The sequence below is a fragment of the Pseudophryne corroboree genome, chromosome 8 (assembly GCF_028390025.1).
Source record: "Pseudophryne corroboree isolate aPseCor3 chromosome 8, aPseCor3.hap2, whole genome shotgun sequence".
Classification (NCBI taxonomy): domain Eukaryota; kingdom Metazoa; phylum Chordata; class Amphibia; order Anura; family Myobatrachidae; genus Pseudophryne; species Pseudophryne corroboree.
Window position 1 is genome coordinate 276,213,867 of NC_086451.1, and position 22,878 is coordinate 276,236,744.

A 22,878-nucleotide genomic window follows, 5' to 3' on the forward strand; every position below is an offset into this window, starting at 1 on the left:
TAAATATTTATTCTCATAATAGAAACAATTAAAACACGTAAATTGACATCACACCTATATCTGTCTCGGGTGATATAAAAGTTCAGCCATATAATACAAGTAGCTATCCAAATAAATGCTTCCTATTGTGCAATGCAGTGGAAACAGGAGGATTGGTAAGTACAATTCCAGATGGTAAGTTCTATCATTCACTGGATAGATAATTTAAAGCGGATAATACCTCGGGATCTCACCTCCACATGCATCAGAGAATTTGTCTGTCGCCAAGGGCGAGGATTTCACTCCTCACCTGCTGGAGGGCCGCAGGTTCGGGATTCAGGACTGGGTCCTGCTAACCATGGATGCGAGCCTCCGGGGCTGGGGAGCAGTCACTCAAGAAGTAACCTTCCAAGGACGGTGGTCAAGCCTGGAAGCCGGCCTGCCCATCAACATCCTGGAACTAAGAGCCGTCTACAACGGTCTTCTTCAGGTGGCCCCTCTTCTAAGAAATCGGGACATCCAAGTGCAGTCGGACAACGTAACAACAGTGGCTTACATAAACTGACAGGGCGGAACGAAGAGCAGAGCGGCAATGTCAGAGGTGACAAGAATACTCCTATGGACAGAAAAACACGCGTTGACGCTGTCAGCCATCTTCATTCCGGGAATAGACAACTGGGAAGCAGACTTCCTCGGCAAACATGATCTCCATTCAGGGGAGTGGGGGTCTCCACCTGGAGGTGTTCAAGGAAATAACAGACCTTTGGGGATTACCCCAAATAGACATGATGGCCTCTCGTCTCAACAAGAAGCTTTGCCGTTAATGTTCCAGGTCAAGGGACCCACAGGCAGTGGACGCCCTGGTGTCTCTGTGGGTGTTCCAGTCAGTGTACGTGATTCCACCACGCCCACTCATCCCAAGAATCCTAAAGCTAATAAGGAGAACAAGTGTTCAAGCGATCCTGATTGCCCCAGACTGGCCAAGAAGGGCTTGGTACGCGGACCTTCTGTATCTACTGCAAGAAGATCCGAGGCCTCATCCTCTTCGGGAGGACCTGCTGCAGCAGGGGCCATTCGCTTATCAAGACTTTCCGTGGTTATGTTTGACGGCATGGAAGTTGAGCGCTTGATACTTGCTCGGAAGGGCATTCCGAAGAAGGTCATTCCTACCCTCATACAGGCTAGGAAAGGGGTAACATTGCCATCGTATTTGGAAGAAATATGTCTCTTGGTTTGAATCCAAGAAGTTTCCTACGGTGGAGTTTCAACTCGGCGTTGTGTGGATACGGGCCTGAGGTTTGGATCTGTGAAGGTCCAGATTTCGTCCTTATCCATTTTCTTTCAGAAACAATTCGCTGCCCTCCCTGATTTTCAGGCTTTTTTGAAGGGAGTTCTGCACATCCAACCTCCCTTTGTACCACCTATGGTGCCTTGGGACCTTAACGTGGTGGTGCAGTTCCTCCAGTCGGATTGGTTTGAGCCTCTACAGGAAGTTGAGGTAAAATTTCTTACATGGAAGGCGGTCACGTTGTTGGCCTTCGCTTCTGCTAGACGCGTGTCCGAATTGGGGGCTTTATCCTATAAAAAAAGCTCTTTCTTGATCTTCCACGAAGATAGAGCTGAGCTCCGGACACGTCAGCAGTTTCTTCCGAAGGTTGTGTCGGCATTTCATATCAACCAACCAACCTATTGTGGTGCCAGTGGCTACTGACTCCTCAATTACATCAAAGTCCTTGGATGTTGTAAGGGCTTAGAAGATATGTGAAGAGAACTTGTCATCACAGAAAGTCGGACTCTGTTTGTCCTATATGATGGCAAGAAAATTGGGTGTCCTGCTTCTAAGCAGACTATTTCTTGCTGGATTTGGTTCACTATCCAGCACGCTTATTCTACGGCAGGACTGCCGTGTCCAAAATCTGTTAAGGCCCACTCTACTCGTAAGGTGAGGTCTTCCTGGGCGGCTGCCCAGGGTGTCTCGGCACTGCAACTTTGCCGAGCTGTAACTTGGTCAGGGTCGAACACGTTTGCAAAGTTTGTCAAGTTCGATACTTTGACTGAACTTCAGATCATCAGAGGACAATCAGTTCTGCAGGGGCCTCCGCGCTCTCCCTCCCGTTCTGGGAGCTTTGGTACATTAGAAAAACAAAAGGGATTTTTCCCATGCACTCTGCTGGCTGTTAGTAAGAAGAACTACCGGTATATACTATGTAATATTAGAAAATTTAGAGCTCTCAGTTACATATGTTTTGCAAAAGATATGATAAGCCTCCAGGCCACTTCACGGCTGCTCTATTACTGGAGGTCCCTAACTAAGCATAAGTCCAGGGCTTGGACCCCACAAAGTCGGCTCAGGCCCGACCACCCTAGGGCAGCACACCATTGAAAAACTTTGTTTTTGCTTGACGTGCCTTGTATGTGTGAGCTGGTATGGATCTCGCCACTGTCTGTTTTTAATCCTTCTCTCGAAGATGTCAGTCTCCTCGGGCACAGTTCATAGACTGAGTCTGGTAGGAGGGGCATAGAGGGAGGAGCCAGCCCACACTATCAAACTCTTAAAGTGCCAATGGCTCCTGGTGGACCCATCTATGCCCCATGGTACTAATGTGGACCCCAAAATCCTCTATGGACTATGAGAAAAGGATTTACCGGTAGGTAACCATAATCCTGTTTTCTTCTTTATTCTCATTATCTGATTATACCGTTTGCAGTATTACAACGACTATGGGGATATCATCAAAGAAACCATGAGTAAAACCCGACAGATTGACAAAATCCAGTGTGCGAAGACGCTCATTCTTAGTTTACAACAGGTAAGCAGGGTATTATTATTTTTTGTGTGTTAAACAGGCATTGTGCTCTGGTTTAGATATTTATTAATATCGCATTAATATTTGATGTAATCAAGGGACTTTACCTTTCAAAAATTCTTTCTTTAATTTATGCTTACTACTGGTAGTTCAGAATCAGACATGAATGAATAATTGTTATAGGAGCTAAAACTAGTATATAATGAGGAACAAAGATAAAGGACATGAAGTCTGCTCCCTTTATCTGCTCTTGTCTACTCTGATCATTGTTCACTATTTCTAGCTACCATTTTATGGTCCAAATCTAAGCACCATTACTCCTCATTCATTCTTCTGGACCTCTTGGCTGCCTGTGACCACACTTGCCTCCTCCAATTTCTTCACTCCTTTTCATCTGCTTCACCTGGTTATTGCCCTACCTCTCTGGCCACTTCTTCTCACGACTTAACATCTTCAGCTACCAATTGGTGTCAGTGGAGGTTCTGGTCTTCCTCCCTGAGTGAGCTCACCAGCTTTTTTTGCCTCCAATACCATCTCTATGCCAATGTTGCGAAGATTGACCTCCCCCTGCTCTTTCTCACGTTGACAGCTGCCTTTCTGCAGTATCCTCCTGGATGTCTAAGCACTTTCTTAAAACAAACTTGTCTGAGCTTATTGTCTTCCCACCCTCCAGAGTCCATTCACCTCCTCCATTTTTACTATCTGTTTACAACCGCTCCCTCTCTTTCTAGTCCCACATATATGCACTTTCCCATTCATTCTGCCTTCACCTTTGTACTGTAATATCGAGAATCATGCCCTTTCTCAACCTAGATGCAGCATGGATCCTCATCCACTCAGTGGTCATCTCTTGACTGGACTATTGCAACCTCCACCTATCTGGACTACCACCTATCTCTAGGCCTTCCTAAAAGCCACTGCTTTTCTAATTTTTCTCTCCAGCCACTGTATCTGCATTATCCCTACCTTGGATCTCAGTGCTTCTCAGAATCCAATTTTAAACTCCCATTCCCTGTACATCCATAACCCAATGCTCTGTCCCACTTCATCTCTAACCCCATCTCCCTCCACAGTCTCACCCATCCACTTGTCTTTTCCATTGACTGCTACTTTCTTCTGATTACCTTTTTCTATACCTACCTCTAAGATTCTGCACCTGCCCACTGGAACTCGCTCCCTCTCCCTCACAGATTCCACATCTCTCAAGAGCTTCAGACTGCCCCTCAAAACCCATTTCTTTATGAAAGCCTACCAGGTCTTCTCCCTACCCACCTAATCATGTCCTCTCACACTAACTCACTTGTGTGTCAAACATGTTTCAATGCCCTATAACATTGTAAGTGTTTATGAGCAGGGCCACCTTATTTTGTGTACTCTTGCTTCCCCTATGCCTCAGTTTTCTCCCCGATAGTATTCTTTATGCGATATTTGATAGTCTGTTGCATTCTTCAACAGGTTCAGCAGCGGCAGCGTTGGTTTTCTAGTCATAGTGACTATATCTATATACACCCATCAGCCATAACATTTAAAAGCACGTTCTGGTGAAGTGAATAAAATTGATTATCTTGTTACCTTGACATCTGTCTAGGGGTGAGATATATTAGGCAGCAAGTGAACACTTAGTTCTTGAAGTTGATATATTGGAAGCAGGAAAGTGCAAGCGTAAGGATCTGAACAACTTTGCTAATGGGCAAATTCTGAGCACATCAGCACATCTCCAAAATGGCAGGTCTTGTTGGGTGTTCTTGGTATTCAGTGGTTAGTCCTTGCCAAAATTGGCCCAAGAAAGTACAACCGGTGAACCAGCGACAGGGTCATGGGCGCTCCAAGTCTCATTAATGAACGGGGAAAGTGAAGGGCTTGCCTGTGTGGTCCGATCCCGCAGAAGAGCTAATGCAGCACAAATTGCTGAAAAAGTTAATACTTGCTATGATAAGAAGAATTAGTTTAAGTAAGGCCGGGCCAATCTGTGGCTCTCCAGCTGTTGTAAAACTACAAGCATCATCATGCTTTGCCACAGTTTTGCTATTAGGGAATGCTAAAACTGTGGAAGAGCATGCTGGGATTTGTAGTTTCACAACATCTGGAGAGCCACAGGTTGGCCAGGCCGGGATTAAGTAGCTAAGTAATGTAAAGGGCTACCAGCAATCAAAGTACAGGATTAAAGTCCAACAGTAAATATCCAAAAAGGATCCTTAGAAGTCGCTTATGTTCTAAACCTTCAAAAACGGAGAGTATTTTTATGTGTAGTACTTAAATATTCTGGAAAACGAGTTTTGCTGGAACTACTCAGAGTTTTCTTGTATGGATGCATTTATGAGGTCTATATTCCTTATAATGCAGGTTAAAGAACCTTAATTCCTTTAGTCCACGGAATTCATGCTTTATCTCCCAAAGTTCCAGCAGTCTTCCCTAGCAATACCGCTAACATGTTTCAACTATTAAGGTCTTTGTCAAGTCGCAGACCGCTCTGCGTGTGCGTCAGTGCTAACCCCTGTCAGCCATGATAAGTGCATACAATGGGCAAGTGAGAGTCAGAACTAGACCATAGAGCAATAGAAGAAGGCTGCCTAGTCTGATGAATCACATTTTGTCTTGGTCTTTTATATTCTGTGGATGACCTAGTGAGTGTGTTTTGTTTACCTGGGGAAGAGTTGTTACGAGTATGCACTGGAAGAAGGCAAACCAGCTGAGACAGTGTGATGCTCTGGGCAGTGTTGTTCCAGGATGCCATGGGTCCTGCCATTCATGTGGATGTTACTTTGACCCGTACCACCTACCTAAACATTCTTGATGACCAAGTACACCCATTCATGGCAACAGTGTGGCCTTTATAAGCAGGATAATGTGCCCTCTGACATTGCAAATATGGTTTGAAGAACATGACATAGACTTCATGGTGTAGCTTCAAAATTCCCCAGGGCTCTGTCCCATCGAGCATCTGTGGGATGTGCTGGAAAAACATAATTAGAGTCATGTAGAACCCACCTCGCAACTTGTGACTTAATGGCTCTGCTGCTAATGTTATGGTGCCAGGTACCACAAGGCACCTTCAGAGGTTTTGTTGAGTCCATGTCTCAATGGGTTAGAGCTGTTTTGGTGGCACGAACGGTACCTATATAATATTAGGCAGGTAATATTAATGTAATGGCTGATGGTTGTAAATGTGTAGTTATTGAGTAATGTATATATTTATGTCATCTTATATTTCTATTGTATGTTTATATGCACGTTTTATAATTTTGTTGAACACCTTGTGGTGCCTTATAAATAAAGGATAGTAATAATGCATAACCACATCATGGCTAACTCTCCCCTTACTAATAAAAGTTTTTTTGTGATGTATGCTTTGCATATGCAGACACTATGGGGTATATGCAATTCCGGGCGAATTGCGGCAATTTTTCGCCCGTTTTTAAATTTGTCCGTCGAATTCCAGCCGGCGGGTGCCGGAATTCGACATATTCAATAAAAAACGGATTCGACAGTCCCGCTGTCGAAAAACGGACCAATTGACGGATTTTGAAACGACTTTTCAGATGGTACAAAAAACTGTAAAAAACCCGAAAAAAAATTGTGGGGGGGTCCCCCCTCCTAAGCATAACCAGCCTCGGGCTCTTTGAGCCGGTCCTGGTTGCAAAAATACGGGGGGAAAAATGACAGGGGATCCCCCGTATTTTAACAACCAGCACCGGGCTCTGGTCCTGGTGCAAAAAATATGGGGGACAAAAAGAGTAGGGGTCCCCCGTATTTTTTGTACCAGCACCGGGCTCCACTAGCTGAACAGATAATGCCACAGCCGGGGGACACTTTTATACCGCTCCCTGCGGCCGTGGCATTAAATACCCAACAAGTCACCCCTGGCCGGGGTACCCTGGAGGAGTGGTGACCCCTTAAATCAAGGGGTACCCCCCCCCCCAGCCACCCAAGGGCCAGGGGTGAAGCCCGAGGCTGTCTCTCCCCCCCCCCCCCCCCATCCAAGGGCTGCGGATGGGGGGCTGATAGCCTTGTTGAAAATGAAAGAATATTGTTTTTTGCAGAAGAACTAAAAGTCCCAGCAAGCCTTCTCCGCAAGCTGGTACTTGGAGAACCACAAGTACCAGCATGCGGGGGAGAAACGGGCCCGCTGGTACCTGTAGTTCTTCTGCAAAAAAAATACCCAAATAAAAACAGGACACGCACACCGTGAAAATACAACATTATTTCACACATGCCGACACACTTACCTATGTTGACATGCCGACTGCCACGTCTCCAATGTCGAAGAATCCATGGGGTACCTGAAAATAAAATTATATACTCACCTAAATCCAGTGTCCTGTGATATTTGTAATCCACGTACTTGGCAAAAAAAAAAAATGCATACCCGATCCACACGGACTGAAAGGGGTCCCATGTTTACACATGGGACCCCTTTCCCCGAATGCAGAGACCCCCCGTGACTGCTGTCACAGAAGGTCCCTTCAGCCAATCAGGGAGCGCCACGTCGTGGCACTCTCCTGATTGGCTGTATGCGCATCTGAGCTGTCAGACGCGCATCGCACAGCCCCCTCCATTATCTTCAATGGTGGGAACTTTGCGGTCAGCGGTGAGGTCACCCGCGGTCAGCGGGGGTAACCCCACCGCTGACCGCAAAGTTCCCACCATTGAAACTAATGGAGGTGCTGTGCGATGCGCTGTCTGCCAGCTCAGACGCGCATAGGGAATCAGGAGAGTGCCAGGACGTGGCGCTCCCTGATTGCCTGAAGGGACCCTCTGTGACAGGAGTCACAGGGGGTCTCAGCATTCGGGGAAAGGGGTCCCATGTGTAAACATGGGACCCCTTTCAGTCCGTGTGGATCGGGTATGCGTTTTTTTAATTTTTGCCAAGTACGTGGATTACAAATATCACTGGACACTGGATTTAGGTGAGTATAATTATCTTTTCTTTTCAGGTACCCCATGGATTCTACTTGGAGAAGTGGACCGAAAATCGTGTCAACATAGGTAAGTATGTATGTGTCGGCATGTGTGAAATAAAGTTGTATTTCCACGGTGTGCGTGTCCTGTTTTTATTTGGGTATTTTTTTTTGCAGAAGAACTACAGGTACCAGCGGACGACCCCCCCCTCCCCCCCCCCGCATGCTGGTACTTGTGGTTCTCCAAATACCAGCTTGCAGGGGAGGCTTGCTGGGACTTGTAGTTCTTCTGCAAAAAAACAATATTCTTTCATTTTCAACAAGGCTATCCACCCCCCATCCGCAGCCCTTGGATGGGGGGGACAGCCTCGGGCTTCACCACTGGCCCTTGGGGGGGGGGGGGGGGGACCCCTTGATTTAAGGGGTCCCCACTCCTCCAGGGTACCCCGGCCAGGGGTGACTAGTTGGGTATTTAATTCCACGGCCGCAGGGAGCGGTATAAAAGTGTCCCCAGGCTGTGGCATTATCTGTCCAGCTAGTGGAGCCCGGTTCTGGTACAAAAAATACGGGGGACCCCTACTCTTTTTGTCCCCCGTATTTTTTGCACCAGGACCAGGCGCAGAGCCCGGTGCTGGTTGTTAAAATACGGGGTATCCCCTGTCATTTCTCCCCCCCCCCCCCCCCCCCGTATTTTTGCAACCAGGACCGGCTCAAAGAGCCCGAGGCTGGTTATGCTTAGGAGGGGGGACCCCACGCAATTTTTTTCCGAGTTTTTAACCCATTCCATAAAAAATATATAAAAATAAAGAAATAAATAAATATTTTAAAAAATATATAAATAATACTTGTGCCTCCTAAATAGACAAACCAAGTACCTAATCCCTTCTAATATACATAGATATGCTATTAGCAATAAAAAAACCACAAAAAAAGCATGTTTTTAAAAAAATTTATTACATTCCGCCAGCAAAGTGAGGCGAATTGAAAATGACGAATTAACTGTCAAAAAGCACTGTTGTCGAATTTACATTCTTCAATTGAATATACTTTTGTCGAAAAGCCGCATTTGTACCATTGCAGAAATGGCGAATTTGTCAAATGTCGAATTTCAAAAAGTCGAATTTGGAAAGTCAGTTTTTTTGACGAAAAGTACTGTATTGCATTGTCGAATATTTTTTTTTTGGGGCGAAAAAGTCCCGGTTTTCAACATTTTCGGGAATTCGACCGCAATTGCATATACCCCTATGTATATTTGTGGATGGATGTAAAAGAGCTCATCTTGGAGTTGGCGTTCATTTTTGTATAACTCCGTAGTAAAGGGTACTATGTTTACATCTTTATAGAACATTTTACTGAAGAGTACACTTACTATGTGCAGATAGTGTCTTACTAAGTCACAAAGCCATACATCAGATCATACTAAAATGTTTGTTTTTCACAGCTTTTCAATGAGATGATCCAGGAGCATGGCTATAACTTTGACCGATCATCGCCAACGTTCAGCGGCATAAAAGAACTTGCAAGGCGCTTTGCATTAACATTTGGACTTGATCAGCTGAAAACCAGAGAAGCCATTGCAATGTTGCACAAGTAATTCTATCTTCATTCTTCTCACTCAGTTACTGTCACTTAAAGTAAAAGGGACATGGGGCTGTATTGAATACTTGTTGGATCCTTTCCGACGGAAAGGATCCGACAGGTCATTATTCAATGCCAGGCCAAACCCGAATGGTTTGGCCCAGTCCCGACAATGGCAATCCGACTTTTTTTTAAAGTCTGTTTGACATTGTCGTAAACATGTCTAAAACCTGTCTGATTTGGGCACGCTTCCGACAGTAGACGCACCGCTGGCCCACGTGCATTTCCGACAAGTTGGGCATTCTCGACTTGCCGAAAAAAAACACCCCCCTATTGAATAGGTCGGAACCCCTTCCGACCTAAACCTCTTTCCGACAACACTGCAGCTTCTGACAATTATTGAATGCACCCCATTGTGATAAATACATAAAAAGGTTGTAGACCAGTGCCAGTCAACCTTTTCTCATCTTTGATCCCAAATGCCAGTGTCCTTGTTTTGAGAGCCCACAGCAGGTGACTCTCAGCAGTCTGTTCCTCTTGCATTCTATAGAGATACTGACACTGGGAGTATAGAGGGTCCAATTAGGTGTTTGGCACCTTCTTTCTTGGTCCTCTCCCTCTACCTAGCAAAATATGCTTTTCCCCTCTATAGCTCCACTATAAGTGCTCACTTTTTCTTTCCCTTCAAATGCCAAAAGGTCGCTTGTTTATTGAGCTGCTCTGGCAGTTTTTATTGTTCACTTTAATTGTATTTTGTTTCATTTTGAATATCCTCAATAGTGCACTTAGCTGCTGCAGGTGTTTCAGTGAGGTGAAGATAGGTTTCATGCCATTCTCAGCCAGCAGCCACACATGTGGGTTTTGCTCAAGAGAAGACCCAACTACTGTCCCTGCAAGACATCTGCTTAGCCTCCAAAGTTTCTTTTGTGAGCAACATATAAAAAAAAATCGGTAGTAGTTTATTCCTGTTTCATAATCTTTAAACTATTAGTTTGTAAGATTAATGTGAAAAATGGAGGGGAGTAAAGCCTCAGCTGTCAAGCCAAAATTGCCAGGTTAGCGAGCAAACAGCCTTGTATGCGTCTTGTATCCTCGGCAGACACTGAGCTGGGTTGGGTTAGTACCTTTACCAACTTTTATTGATTCAAGCTGTGGAAAGGTAGTTGCATCATTTAGGAGGTAGACTTATGTCTGCTAGACCTAGTTCAGAGCTGATAGCCTTATAGAATTAGGTTTTAATTCTGTTGAGTTCACAATTGATACAGGACTAGGGTCTGCTCAGTTTTCAGGGGTATAGTATGTTATGCAGGCCGTAGGGATCCCGGCGCCCAGCATACCGGCGCCGTGATCCCGACTGCCGGCAGCTGAGCGAGCGCAAATGAGCCCCTTGCAGGCACGGTAGCGCACTATGCACGGCACGCTATTTATTCTCACTCCAGGGAAGTCGTGGACCTCCAAGAGTGAGAATAGTTGTGTCTGTATTCCGGCGCTGGTATACTGAGCGCCGGGATCCCAACAGCCGGCATACTGAATACCACCTGTTTTCAGCTGTGGCTGTTGCAGCTTGGCGTTCTATGCTATTGGCATGCTGATACTGAATTTTAAGACTCCTGGAATCTTTTCCCTTTAGTGGCGAAGTTCTATTTGGTCCTGTATCAGAGAGGATTATTGCCTTGGCAGCGGTGACCAGGGGGTAATTTCACTAAAGATGATTTTCAATCTATTTCAGATTTAAATCGATTAGTCCCGAATCCGGCCTGGGTTATGGAACCCTCTTTCAAGCCATTTCACAGCTGCTTGAAACTCTGTTCACACTGCAGGCAGGACCCAGATTATTGCAGAGATTCTCCTTTACCGGGATAGGACATAGCTATTTATAAATCTATATAATAAAAATTTTTATATAGCGCTTTTCTACAGTCGCTTTACATACATCAAAGTACATAGTAGAGAGGTGTTAGAATTACATCAAACTGAAAACATACAGAAATAATTAAAAACAACTAAACCTAGAGCACACAATAAGCGTAATGCAGGGTTGGTGCAGGCATCTTGGGTAATAACTTCTATGGGTTATATATTCCACCTATGAAAGGTACCAGGTGAGGCAGCCATGTTGGGTGCAATACATAGGATCACACTGGGTGGAATAGGTCACACCTAGGAGAGATGACATAAAATAAGTAGTTGCAGTGTCCGAACACTAGGGAGTGGGCTCCCAACATAACAGTCAGATCCGTGTAACTTTTCATTCTATTCACAAGCATACCAGGTGAGGCATCCATGTTGAGCTCACTGCTTTGGGAGATAAGCCATACACGGACCTAAGGCACATATGAGAAAACTGACGTGTAGCAGTATGATATACCCTGTATAAAAAGATCCACATGTAGTACATTCTGCCCACCGAGGAACCATCCGATGCAGCCATCAGCTGCTGGCAGGGTGTATATATAACCAGTGGAGGTATAGCATCCAGTGGGGACAGAAGTACAAGGTAAAACAAAAACATGATGAAGCAACATTGGGCAGTGAAGTAATACATAGCTTTCACCAGTTTGGATACTGAGGCAGAGAAAAAAAAAATTTGTGAGTGGACCCAAGTCCAAATCCAGTACAAACTCCAATCATTACTCCATGCTTCAGATGACATGCTTAAGAGTCAGGCTTTCAGATGGCAGGGCAAGCCTGTGTGTGCAGGCTTCCAAATCATTCACTTTGTTAAAGAGATGCAGAGTCAGTTGGTACAGGCGGAGGGTTGTTTGAGCAAATTGTTTAACAAGCTAATGAATGGTAGGGGAAGTTGCAGCCTCACAATTGCAAAACAGACTGTTCTTGCAATGAAAAACATTAGGCTTTGAAGTTGAAATTAATGTACCTGTGAAGAGATGAGATATATTTTTTCTCTAACGTCCTAGTGGATGCTGGGGACTCCGTCAGGACCATGGGGATTAGCGGCTCCGCAGGAGACAGGGCACAAAAAGAAAGCTTTAGGATCAGGTGGTGTGCACTGGCTCCTCCCCCTATGACCCTCCTCCAAGCCTCAGTTAGGTTTTTGTGCCCGTCCGAAACAGGGTGCAATCTAGGTGGCTCTCCTAAAGAGCTGCTTAGAAAAAGTTTTTAGGTTTTTTATTTCAGTGAGTCCTGCTGGCAACAGGCTCACTGCATCGAGGGACTTAGGGGAGAGAAGTCAACTCACCTGCGTGCAGGATGGATTGGCTTCTTAGGCTACTGGACACCATTAGCTCCAGAGGGATCGAACACAGGCCCAGCCATGGAGTCCGGTCCCGGAGCCGCGCCGCCGACCCCCCTTGCAGATGCCGAAGATGGAAGAGGTCCAGAAGCAGGCGGCAGAAGACTTTTCAGTCTTCCTGAGGTAGCGCACAGCACTGCAGCTGTGCGCCATTGTTGTCAGCACACTTCACACAGCGGTCACGGAGGGTGCAGGGCGCTGGGGGGGCGCCCTGGGCAGCAATGTATAATACCTTTTTATGGCTAAAAAATACATCACATATAGCCCTTGAGGCTATATGGATGTATTTAACCCCTGCCAGATCTCACAAACTCCGGAGAAGAGCCCGCCGAAATAGGGGGCGGGGCTTATTCTCCTCAGCACACAGCGCCATTTTCCTGCTCAGCTCCGCTGTGAGGAAGGCTCCCAGGACTCTCCCCTGCACTGCACTACAGAAACAGGGTAAAACAGAGAGGGGGGGCACTTTTTTTGGCGATATTACTATATTTAAGCTGCTATAAGGATACAACACTTATATAGGGTTGTTCCCATATATATTATAGCGCTTGGGTGTGTGCTGGCAAACTCTCCCTCTGTCTCCCCAAAGGGCTAGTGGGGTCCTGTCTTCAATAGAGCATTCCCTGTGTGTCTGCTGTGTGTCGGTACGTGTGTGTCGACATGTATGAGGACGATGTTGGTGTGGAGGCAGAGCAATTGCCGGTAATGGTGATGTCACCCCCCAGGGAGTCGACACCGGAATGGATGGCTTTGTTTATGGAATTACGTGATAATGTCAGCACATTACAAAAATCAGCTGACGACATGAGACGGCCGGAAAACCAGTTAGTACCTGCCCAGGCGTCTCAGACACCGTCAGGGGCTGTAAAACGCCCTTTACCTCAGTCGGTCGACACAGACCCAGACACGGACACTGAATCTAGTGTCGACGGTGAAGAAACAAACGTATTTTCCAGTAGGGCCACACGTTATATGATCACGGCAATGAAGGAGGCTTTGCATATCTCTGATACTACAAGTACCACAAAAAGGGGTATTATGTGGGGGGTGAAAAAACTACCTGTAGTTTTTCCTGAATCAGAGGAATTGAATGATGTATGTGATGAAGCGTGGGTTAACCCAGATAGAAAAGTGCTAATTTCAAAAAAGTTATTGGCATTATACCCTTTCCCGCCAGAGGTTAGGGCGCGCTGGGAAACACCCCCTAAGGTGGATAAGGCGCTCACACGCTTATCAAAACAAGTGGCGTTACCGTCTCCTGATACGGCCGCCCTCAAGGATCCAGCTGATAGGAGGCTGGAAACTACCCTAAAAAGTATATACACACATACTGGTGTTATACTGCGACCAGCCATCGCCTCAGCCTGAATGTGCAGTGCTGGGGTGGTCTGGTCGGATTCCCTGACTGAAAATATTGATACCCTGGATAGGGACAGTATTTTACAGACTTTAGAGCAATTAAAGGATGCTTTTCTTTATATGCGAGATGCTCAGAGGGATATTTGCACTCTGGCATCGAGAGTAAGTGCGATGTCCATATCTGCCAGAAGAAGTTTATGGACACGACAGTGGTCAGGTGATGCGGATTCCAAACGGCATATGGAAGTATTGCCGTATAAAGGGGAGGAATTATTTGGCGTCGGTCTATCGGATTTGGTGGCCACGGCAACTGCCGGGAAATCCACCTTTTTACCTCAGACCCCCTCCCAACAGAAAAAGACACCGTCTTTTCAGCCGCAGTCCTTTCGGTCCTATAAGAAGCGGGCAAAAGGACAGTCATATCTGCCCCGAGGCAGAGGAAAGGGTAAGAGAGGGCAGCAAGCAGCTCCTTCCCAGGAACAGAAGCCCTCCGCGGGTTCTGCAAAGCCCTCAGCATGACGCTGGGGCTTTACAAGCGGACTCAGGAACGGTGGGGGGTCGACTCAAGAATTTCAGCGCGCAGTGGGCTTGCTCACAGGTGGACCCCTGGATCCTGCAGGTAGTATCTCAGGGTTACAGGTTGGAATTCGAGAAGTCTCCCCCTCGCCGGTTCCTAAAGTCTGCTTTGCCAACGTCTCCCTCAGACAGGGCGACGGTATTGGAAGCCATTCACAAGCTGTTTTCTCAGCAGGTGATAGTCAAGGTACCCCTCCTACAACAGGAAAAGGGGTATTACTCCACGCTATTTGTGGTACCGAAGCCGGACGGCTCGGTAAGACCTATTCTAAATCTGAAATCTTTGAACCTATACATACAAAAATTCAAGTTTAAGATGGAATCACTCAGAGCAGTGATAGCGAATCTGGAAGAAGGGGACTTTATGGTGTCCCTGGACATAAAAGATGCTTACCTGCATGTCCCAATTTGCCCTTCACATCAAGGGTACCTCAGGTTCGTGGTGCAAAACTGTCATTATCAGTTTCAGACGCTGCCGTTTGGATTGTCCACGGCACCTCGGGTCTTTACCAAGGTAATGGCCGAAATGATGATTCTTCTGCGAAGAAGAGGCGTATTAATTATCCCTTACTTGGACGATCTCCTGATAAGGGCAAGGTCCAGAGAACAGCTGGAGGACGGAGTAGCACTAACCCAAGTAGTGCTGCAACAACACGGGTGGATTCTGAATTTTCCAAAATCTCAGTTGACCCCGACAACACGTCTGCTGTTCCTGGGAATGATTCTGGACACGGTTCAGAAAAAGGTGTTTCTTCCGGAGGAGAAAGCCAAGGAGTTATCCGAACTTGTCAGGAACCTCCTAAAACCAGGAAAAGTGTCTGTGCATCAATGCACAAGAGTCCTGGGAAAGATGGTGGCTTCTTACGAAGCAATCCCATTCGGCAGATTCCACGCACGAACTTTTCAGTGGGATCTGCTGGACAAATGGTCCGGATCGCATCTGCAGATGCATCAGCGGATAACCTTATCGCCACGGACAAGGGTGTCTCTTCTGTGGTGGTTGCAGAGTGCTCATCTGTTAGAAGGCCGCAGATTCGGCATACAGGACTGGGTCCTGGTGACCACGGATGCCAGTCTGAGAGGCTGGGGAGCGGTCACACAGGGAAGAAACTTCCAGGGAGTATGGTCAAGCCTGGAGATGTCTCTTCACATAAATATACTGGAGCTAAGAGCGATTTACAATGCTCTAAGCCTGGCAAAACCCCTGCTTCAGGGTCAGCCGGTGTTGATCCAGTTGGACAACATCACGGCAGTCGCCCACGTAAACAGACAGGGCGGCACAAGAAGCAGGAGAGCAATGGCAGAAGCTGCAAGGATTCTTCGCTGGGCGGAAGATCATGTGATAGCACTGTCAGCAGTGTTCATTCCGGGAGTGGACAACTGGGAAGCAGACTTCCTCAGCAGACACGATCTACACCCGGGAGAGTGGGGACTTCATCCAGAAGTCTTCCACATGATTGTGAACCGTTGGGAAAAACCAAAGGTGGATATGATGGCGTCTCGCCTCAACAAAAAACTGGACAGGTATTGCGCTAGGTCAAGAGACCCTCAGGCAATAGCTGTGGACGCTCTGGTAACACCGTGGGTGTTCCAGTCAGTGTATGTGTTTCCTCCTCTGCCTCTCATACCCAAAGTACTGAGAATTATACGGCAAAGGGGAGTAAGAACGATACTCGTGGCTCCGGATTGGCCAAGAAGAACTTGGTACCCGGAACTTCAGGAGATGCTCACGGAAAATCCGTGGCCTCTACCTCTAAGACGGGACATGATTCAGCAGGGACCGTGTCTATTCCAAGACTTACCGCGGCTGCGTTTGACGGCGTGGCGGTTGAACGCCGAATTCTAAGGGAAAAAGGCATTCCAGAAGAGGTCATTCCTACACTGGTTAAAGCCAGGAAGGAGGTGACTGCACAACATTATCACCGCATTTGGAGAAAATATGTTGCGTGGTGTGAGGCCAGGAAGGCCCCCACGGAGGAATTTCAATTGTGTCGATTCCTACATTTCCTGCAAACAGGATTGTCTATGGGCCTCAAGTTGGGGTCCATTAAGGTTCAAATTTCGGCCCTGTCGATTTTCTTCCAGAAAGAATTGGCTTCAGTTCCTGAAGTCCAGACTTTTGTAAAAGGAGTACTATATATACAGCCCCCGGTTGTGCCCCCAGTGGCTCCGTGGGACCTTAATGTAGTTTTGGATTTTCTCAAATCCCATTGGTTTGAGCCACTCAAATCGGCGGATTTGAAATATCTTACATGGAAAGTAACCATGCTACTGGCCCTGGCTTCAGCCAGGAGAGTGTCAGAATTGGCGGCTTTATCGTATAAAAGCCCATATCTGATTTTCCATTCGGACAGGGCAGAACTGCGGACGCGTCCTCATTTTCTGCCTAAGGTGGTGTCAGCGTTTCACCTGAACCAGCCTATTGTGGTGCCTGCGGCTACTAGCGATTTGGAGGATTCCAAGTTGCTGGACGTTGTCAGGGCATTGAAAATATATATTTCAAGGACGGCTGGAGTCAGAAAATCTGACTCGCTGTTTATACTGTATGCACCCAACAAGCTGGGTGCTCCTGCTTCTAAGCAGACGATTGCTCGTTGGATTTGTAGCACAATTCAACTTGCACATTCTGTGGCAAGCCTGCCACAGCCTAAATCTGTCAAGGCCCATTCCACAAGGAAGGTGGGCTCATCCTGGGCGGCTGCCCGAGGGGTCTCGGCATTACAACTCTGCCGAGCAGCTACGTGGTCGGGGGAGAACACGTTTGTAAAATTCTACAAATTTGATACCCTGGCTAAAGAGGACCTGGAGTTCTCTCATTCGGTGCTGCAGAGTCATCCGCACTCTCCCGCCCGTTTGGGAGCTTTGGTATAATCCCCATGGTCCTGACGGAGTCCCCAGCATCCACTAGGACGTTAGAGAAGATAAGATTTTACTTACCGATAAATCTATTTCTCATAGTCCGTAGTGGATGCTGGGAGCCCATCCCAAGTGCGGATTGTCTGCAATACTTGTACATAGTTATTGTTACAAAAAAAATCGGGTTGTTCTTGTTGTGAGCCGTCTGTTCAGAGGCTCCTACGTTGTCATACTGTTAACTGGGTTCAGATCACAAGTTGTACGGTGTGATTGGTGTGGCTGGTATGAGTCTTACCCGGGATTCAAAATCCTTCCTTATTGTGTACGCTCGTCCGGGCACAGTATCCTAACTGAGGCTTGGAGGAGGGTCATAGGGGGAGGAGCCAGTGCACACCACCTGATCCTAAAGCTTTATTTTTGTGCCCTGTCTCCTGCGGAGCCGCTAATCCCCATGGTCCTGACGGAGTCCCCAGCATCCACTACGGACTACGAGAAATAGATTTATCGGTAAGTAAAATCTTATTTTTTTTCATAAAAACCCCAGAGATGCGGCATTCGTAGTATCACAAAAGAACAATTTAACAGCAAGTAGTTTACATGCTGTCAGACTGTTCTCTTGTGAAACTACAGTGCCGCATCTCTGAGGTTATATACAGTGCATCCGGAAAGTATTCACAGCACTTCACTTTTTCCGCATTTTGTTAATGTTACAGCCTTATTCCAAAATAAATAAGTTCATTTCTCTAACGTCCTAGTGGATGCTGGGGACTCCGAAAGGACCATGGGGATTAGCGGCTCCGCAGGAGACTGGGCACAAAGTAAAAGCTTTAGGACTAGCTGGTGTGCACTGGCTCCTCCCCCTATGACCCTCCTCCAAGCCTCAGTTAAGATTTTGTGCCCGAACGAGAAGGGTGCAATCTAGGTGGCTCTCCTGAGCTGCTTAGAGTAAAAGTTTAAATAGGTTTTTTTATTTTCAGTGAGACCTGCTGGCAACAGGCTCACTGCATCGAGGGACTAAGGGGAGAAGAAGCGAACTCACCTGCGTGCAGAGTGGATTGGGCTTCTTAGGCTACTGGACATTAGCTCCAGAGGGACGATCACAGGCCCAGCCATGGATGGGTCCCGGAGCTGCGCCGCCGGCCCCCTTACAGAGCCAGAAGAGTGAAGAGGTCCGGAAAATCGGCGGCAGAAGACGTCCTGTCTTCAATAAGGTAGCGCACAGCACCGCAGCTGTGCGCCATTGCTCTCAGCACACTTCACACTCCGGTCACTGAGGGTGCAGGGCGCTGGGGGGGGGCGCCCTGGGACGCAATGAAAATACCTTAAATGGCTAAAAATACATCACATATAGCTCCTGGGCTGTATGGATGTATTTAACCCCTGCCAGTTTTCCACAAAAATGCGGGAGAAAGGCCGCCGAAAAAGGGGCGGAGCCTATCTCCTCAGCACACAAGCGCCATTTTTTCCTCACAGCTCCGTTGGAGGAAGGCTCCCTGACTTTCCCCTGCAGTCCTGCACAACAGAAACAGGGTAAAACAAGAGAGGGGGGGCACTAAATTCGCATATTAATATATACAGCAGCTATATTAGGGAAAAACACTTATATAAGGTTATCCCTGTATATATATAGCGCTCTGGTGTGTGCTGGCAAACTCTCCCTCTGTCTCCCCAAAGGGCTAGTGGGGTCCTGTCCTCTATCAGAGCATTCCCTGTGTGTGTGCTGTGTCGGTACGCTGTGTCGACATGTATGAGGAGGAAAATGGTGTGGAGGCGGAGCAATTGCCTGTGTTAGTGATGTCACCCCCTAGGGAGTCGACACCTGACTGGATGGTCTTATGGAAAGAATTACGTGATAGTGTCGGCACTTTACAAAAGACTGTTGACGACATGAGACAGCCGGCAAATCAGTTAATACCTGTACAGGCGTCTCAAACACCGTCAGGGGCTATAAAACGCCCGTTACCTCAGGTCGATACAGACACTGACACGGACACTGACTCCAGTGTCGACAATGAGGAAACAAACGTATTTTCCAGTAGGGCCACACGTTACATGATCACGGCAATGAAGGAGGTTTTGAACATTTCTGATACTACAAGTACCACAAAAAAGGGTATTATGTGGGGTGTGAAAAAACTACCCGTAGTTTTTCCTGAATCAGATGAATTAAATGAGGGGTGTGATGAAGCGTGGGTTTCCCCCGATAAAAAACTGCTAATTTCTAAAAAATTATTGGCATTATACCCTTTCCCGCCAGAGGTTTGGGCGCGTTGGGAAACACCCCCTAGCGTAGATAAGGCGCTCACACGCATATCAAAACAAGTGGCGTTACCGTCCCCTGATACGGCCGCCCTCAAGGAACCAGCTGATAGGAAGCTGGAAAATATCCTTAAAAGTATATACACACATACTGGTATTATACTGCGACCAGCAATCGCCTCAGCCTGGATGTGCAGTGCTGGGGTGGCTTGGTCGGATTCCCTGACTGAAAATATTGATACCCTGGACAGGGACAATATATTATTGACTATAGAGCATTTAAAGGATGCATTTCTATATATGCGAGATGCACAGAGGGATATTTGCACTCTGGCATCAAGAGTAAGTGCGATGTCCATTTCTGCCAGAAGAGGATTATGGACGCGACAGTGGTCAGGGGATGCAGATTCCAAACGGCATATGGAAGTATTGCCGTATAAAGGGGAGGAGTTATTTGGGGTCGGTCTATCGGACCTGGTGGCCACGGCAACGGCTGGAAAATCCACCTTTTTACCCCAAGTCACCTCGCAGCAGAAAAAGATACCGTCTTTTCAGGCTCAGTCCTTTCGTCCCCATAAGGGCAAGCGGGCAAAAGGCCACTCATATCTGCCCCGGGGCAGAGGAAGGGGAAAAAGACTGCAGCAAACAGCCTCTTCCCACGAACAGAAGCCCTTCCCCGCTTCTGCCAAGTCCTCAGCATGACGCTGGGGCCTTACAAGCGGACTCAGGCACGGTGGGGGCCCGTCTCAAGAATTTCAGCGCGCAGTGGGCACACTCGCAAGTGGACCCCTGGATCCTGCAGGTAGTATCTCAGGGGTACAAATTGGAATTCGAGACGTCTCCCCCTCGTCGGTTCCTGAAGTCTGCTTTACCAACGTCTCCCCCCGACAGGGAGGCGGTATTGGAAGCCATTCACAAGCTGTATTCCCAGCAGGTGATAATCAAGGTACCCCTCCTACAACAGGGAAAGGGGTATTATTCCACGCTGTTTGTGGTACCGAAGCCGGACGGCTCGGTGAGACCCATTTTAAATCTGAAATCCTTGAACACTTACATAAAAAGGTTCAAGTTCAAGATGGAGTCACTCAGAGCAGTGATAGCGAACCTGGAAGAAGGGGACTATATGGTGTCTCTGGACATCAAGGATGCTTACCTCCATGTCCCAATTTGCCCTTCTCACCAAGGGTACCTCAGGTTTGTGGTACAGAACTGTCACTATCAGTTTCAGACGCTGCCGTTTGGATTGTCCACGGCACCCCGGGTCTTTACCAAGGTAATGGCCGAAATGATGATTCTTCTTCGAAGAAAAGGCGTCTTAATTATCCCTTACTTGGATGATCTCCTGATAAGGGCAAGGTCCAGAGAACAGTTAGAGGTCGGAGTAGCACGATCTCAAGTAGTACTACGACAGCACGGATGGATTCTAAATATTCCAAAATCGCAGCCGATTCCGACGACACGTCTGCTGTTCCTAGGGATGATTCTGGACACAGTACAGAAAAAGGTGTTTCTCCCGGAGGAGAAAGCCAAGGAGTTATCCGACCTAGTCAGGAACCTCCTAAGACCAGGCCAAGTGTCAGTACATCAATGCACAAGGGTCCTGGGAAAGATGGTGGCTTCTTACGAAGCGATTCCATTCGGCAGATTCCACGTAAGAACTTTTCAGTGGGATCTGCTGGACAAATGGTCCGGATCGCATCTTCAAATGCATCAGCAGATAACCCTGTCTCCAAGCACAAGGGTGTCTCTCCTGTGGTGGTTACAGAGTGCTCATCTCCTAGAGGGCCGCAGATTCGGCATTCAGGATTGGGTCCTGGTGACCACGGATGCCAGCCTGAGAGGCTGGGGAGCAGTCACACAGGGAAGAAATTTCCAGGGCTTGTGGTCAAGCATGGAAACGTCACTTCACATAAATATCCTGGAACTAAGGGCCATTTACAATGCCCTAAGTTAGGCAAGACCTCTGCTTCAGGGTCAGCCGGTGTTAATCCAGTCGGACAACATCACGGCAGTCGCCCACGTAAACAGACAGGGCGGCACAAGAAGCAGGAGGGCAATGATGGAAGTGGCAAGGATTCTTCGCTGGGCGGAGAATCATGTGATAGCACTGTCAGCAGTGTTTATTCCGGGAGTGGACAACTGGGAAGCAGACTTCCTCAGCAGACACGATCTTCACCCGGGGGAGTGGGGACTTCACCCAGAAGTCTTCCACATGATTGTGAACCGTTGGGAAAAACCAAAGGTGGACATGATGGCGTCCCGCCTCAACAAAAAACTGGACAGATATTGCGCCAGGTCAAGGGACCCTCAGGCAATAGCTGTGGACGCTCTGGTAACACCGTGGGTGTACCAGTCAGTGTATGTGTTCCCTCCTCTTCCTCTCATACCAAAAGTACTGAGAATCATAAGAAGGAGAGGAGTAAAGACTATACTCGTGGCTCCGGATTGGCCAAGAAGGACTTGGTACCCGGAAATTCAAGAGATGCTCACGGAAGACCCGTGGCCTCTACCTCTAAGAAAGGACCTGCTCCAGCAGGGACCATGTCTGTTCCAAGACTTACCGCGGCTGCGTTTGACGGCATGGCGGTTGAACGCCGGATCCTGAAGGAAAAAGGCATTCCGGATGAAGTCATCCCTACCCTGATCAAAGCCAGGAATGATGTAACCATACAACATTATCACCGTATTTGGCGTAAATATGTTGCGTGGTGCGAGGCCAGGAAGGCCCCTACAGAGGAATTTCAACTGGGTCGTTTCCTGCATTTCCTGCAAACAGGACTGTCTATGGGCCTCAAATTAGGGTCCATTAAGGTTCAAATTTCGGCCCTGTCAATATTCTTCCAAAAAGAACTGGCTTCTGTTCCTGAAGTTCAGACGTTTGTCAAGGGAGTACTGCATATACAGCCTCCTTTTGTGCCTCCAGTGGCACCTTGGGATCTCAATGTAGTTTTGGGATTCCTAAAATCACATTGGTTTGAACCACTCACCACTGTGGACTTAAAATATCTCACATGGAAAGTGGTAATGCTGTTAGCCCTGGCTTCAGCCAGGCGTGTCTCAGAATTGGCGGCTTTATCCTATAAAAGCCCTTACCTAATTTTTCATATGTGGTGCCTGCGGCTACTAGGGACTTGGAGGATTCCAAGTTGCTGGACGTAGTCAGGGCCCTGAAAATACATGTTTCCAGGACGGCTGGAGTCAGAAAATCTGATTCGCTGTTTATCCTGTATGCACCCAGCAAGCTGGGTGCTCCTGCTTCTAAGCAGACGATTGCTCGTTGGATTTGTAGTACAATTCAGCTTGCACATTCTGTGGC

The 22,878-nt window shown here is 47.4% G+C and overlaps 1 protein-coding gene across 3 annotated transcripts in view; it reads left to right on the forward strand.

Annotated features, from left to right (window-relative positions):
* Positions 1 to 22,878, forward strand: part of STAG2 (STAG2 cohesin complex component) — a 424,372-nt gene that overhangs the window by 334,301 nt on the left and 67,193 nt on the right. For all 3 annotated transcript variants that reach the window (XM_063937252.1, XM_063937250.1, XM_063937251.1), the window contains exons 27-28: positions 2,688 to 2,789; positions 9,126 to 9,274. In XM_063937252.1, coding sequence (XP_063793322.1) covers positions 2,688 to 2,789; positions 9,126 to 9,274 — 251 coding nt within the window. The remainder of the gene's footprint in view (positions 1 to 2,687; positions 2,790 to 9,125; positions 9,275 to 22,878) is intronic.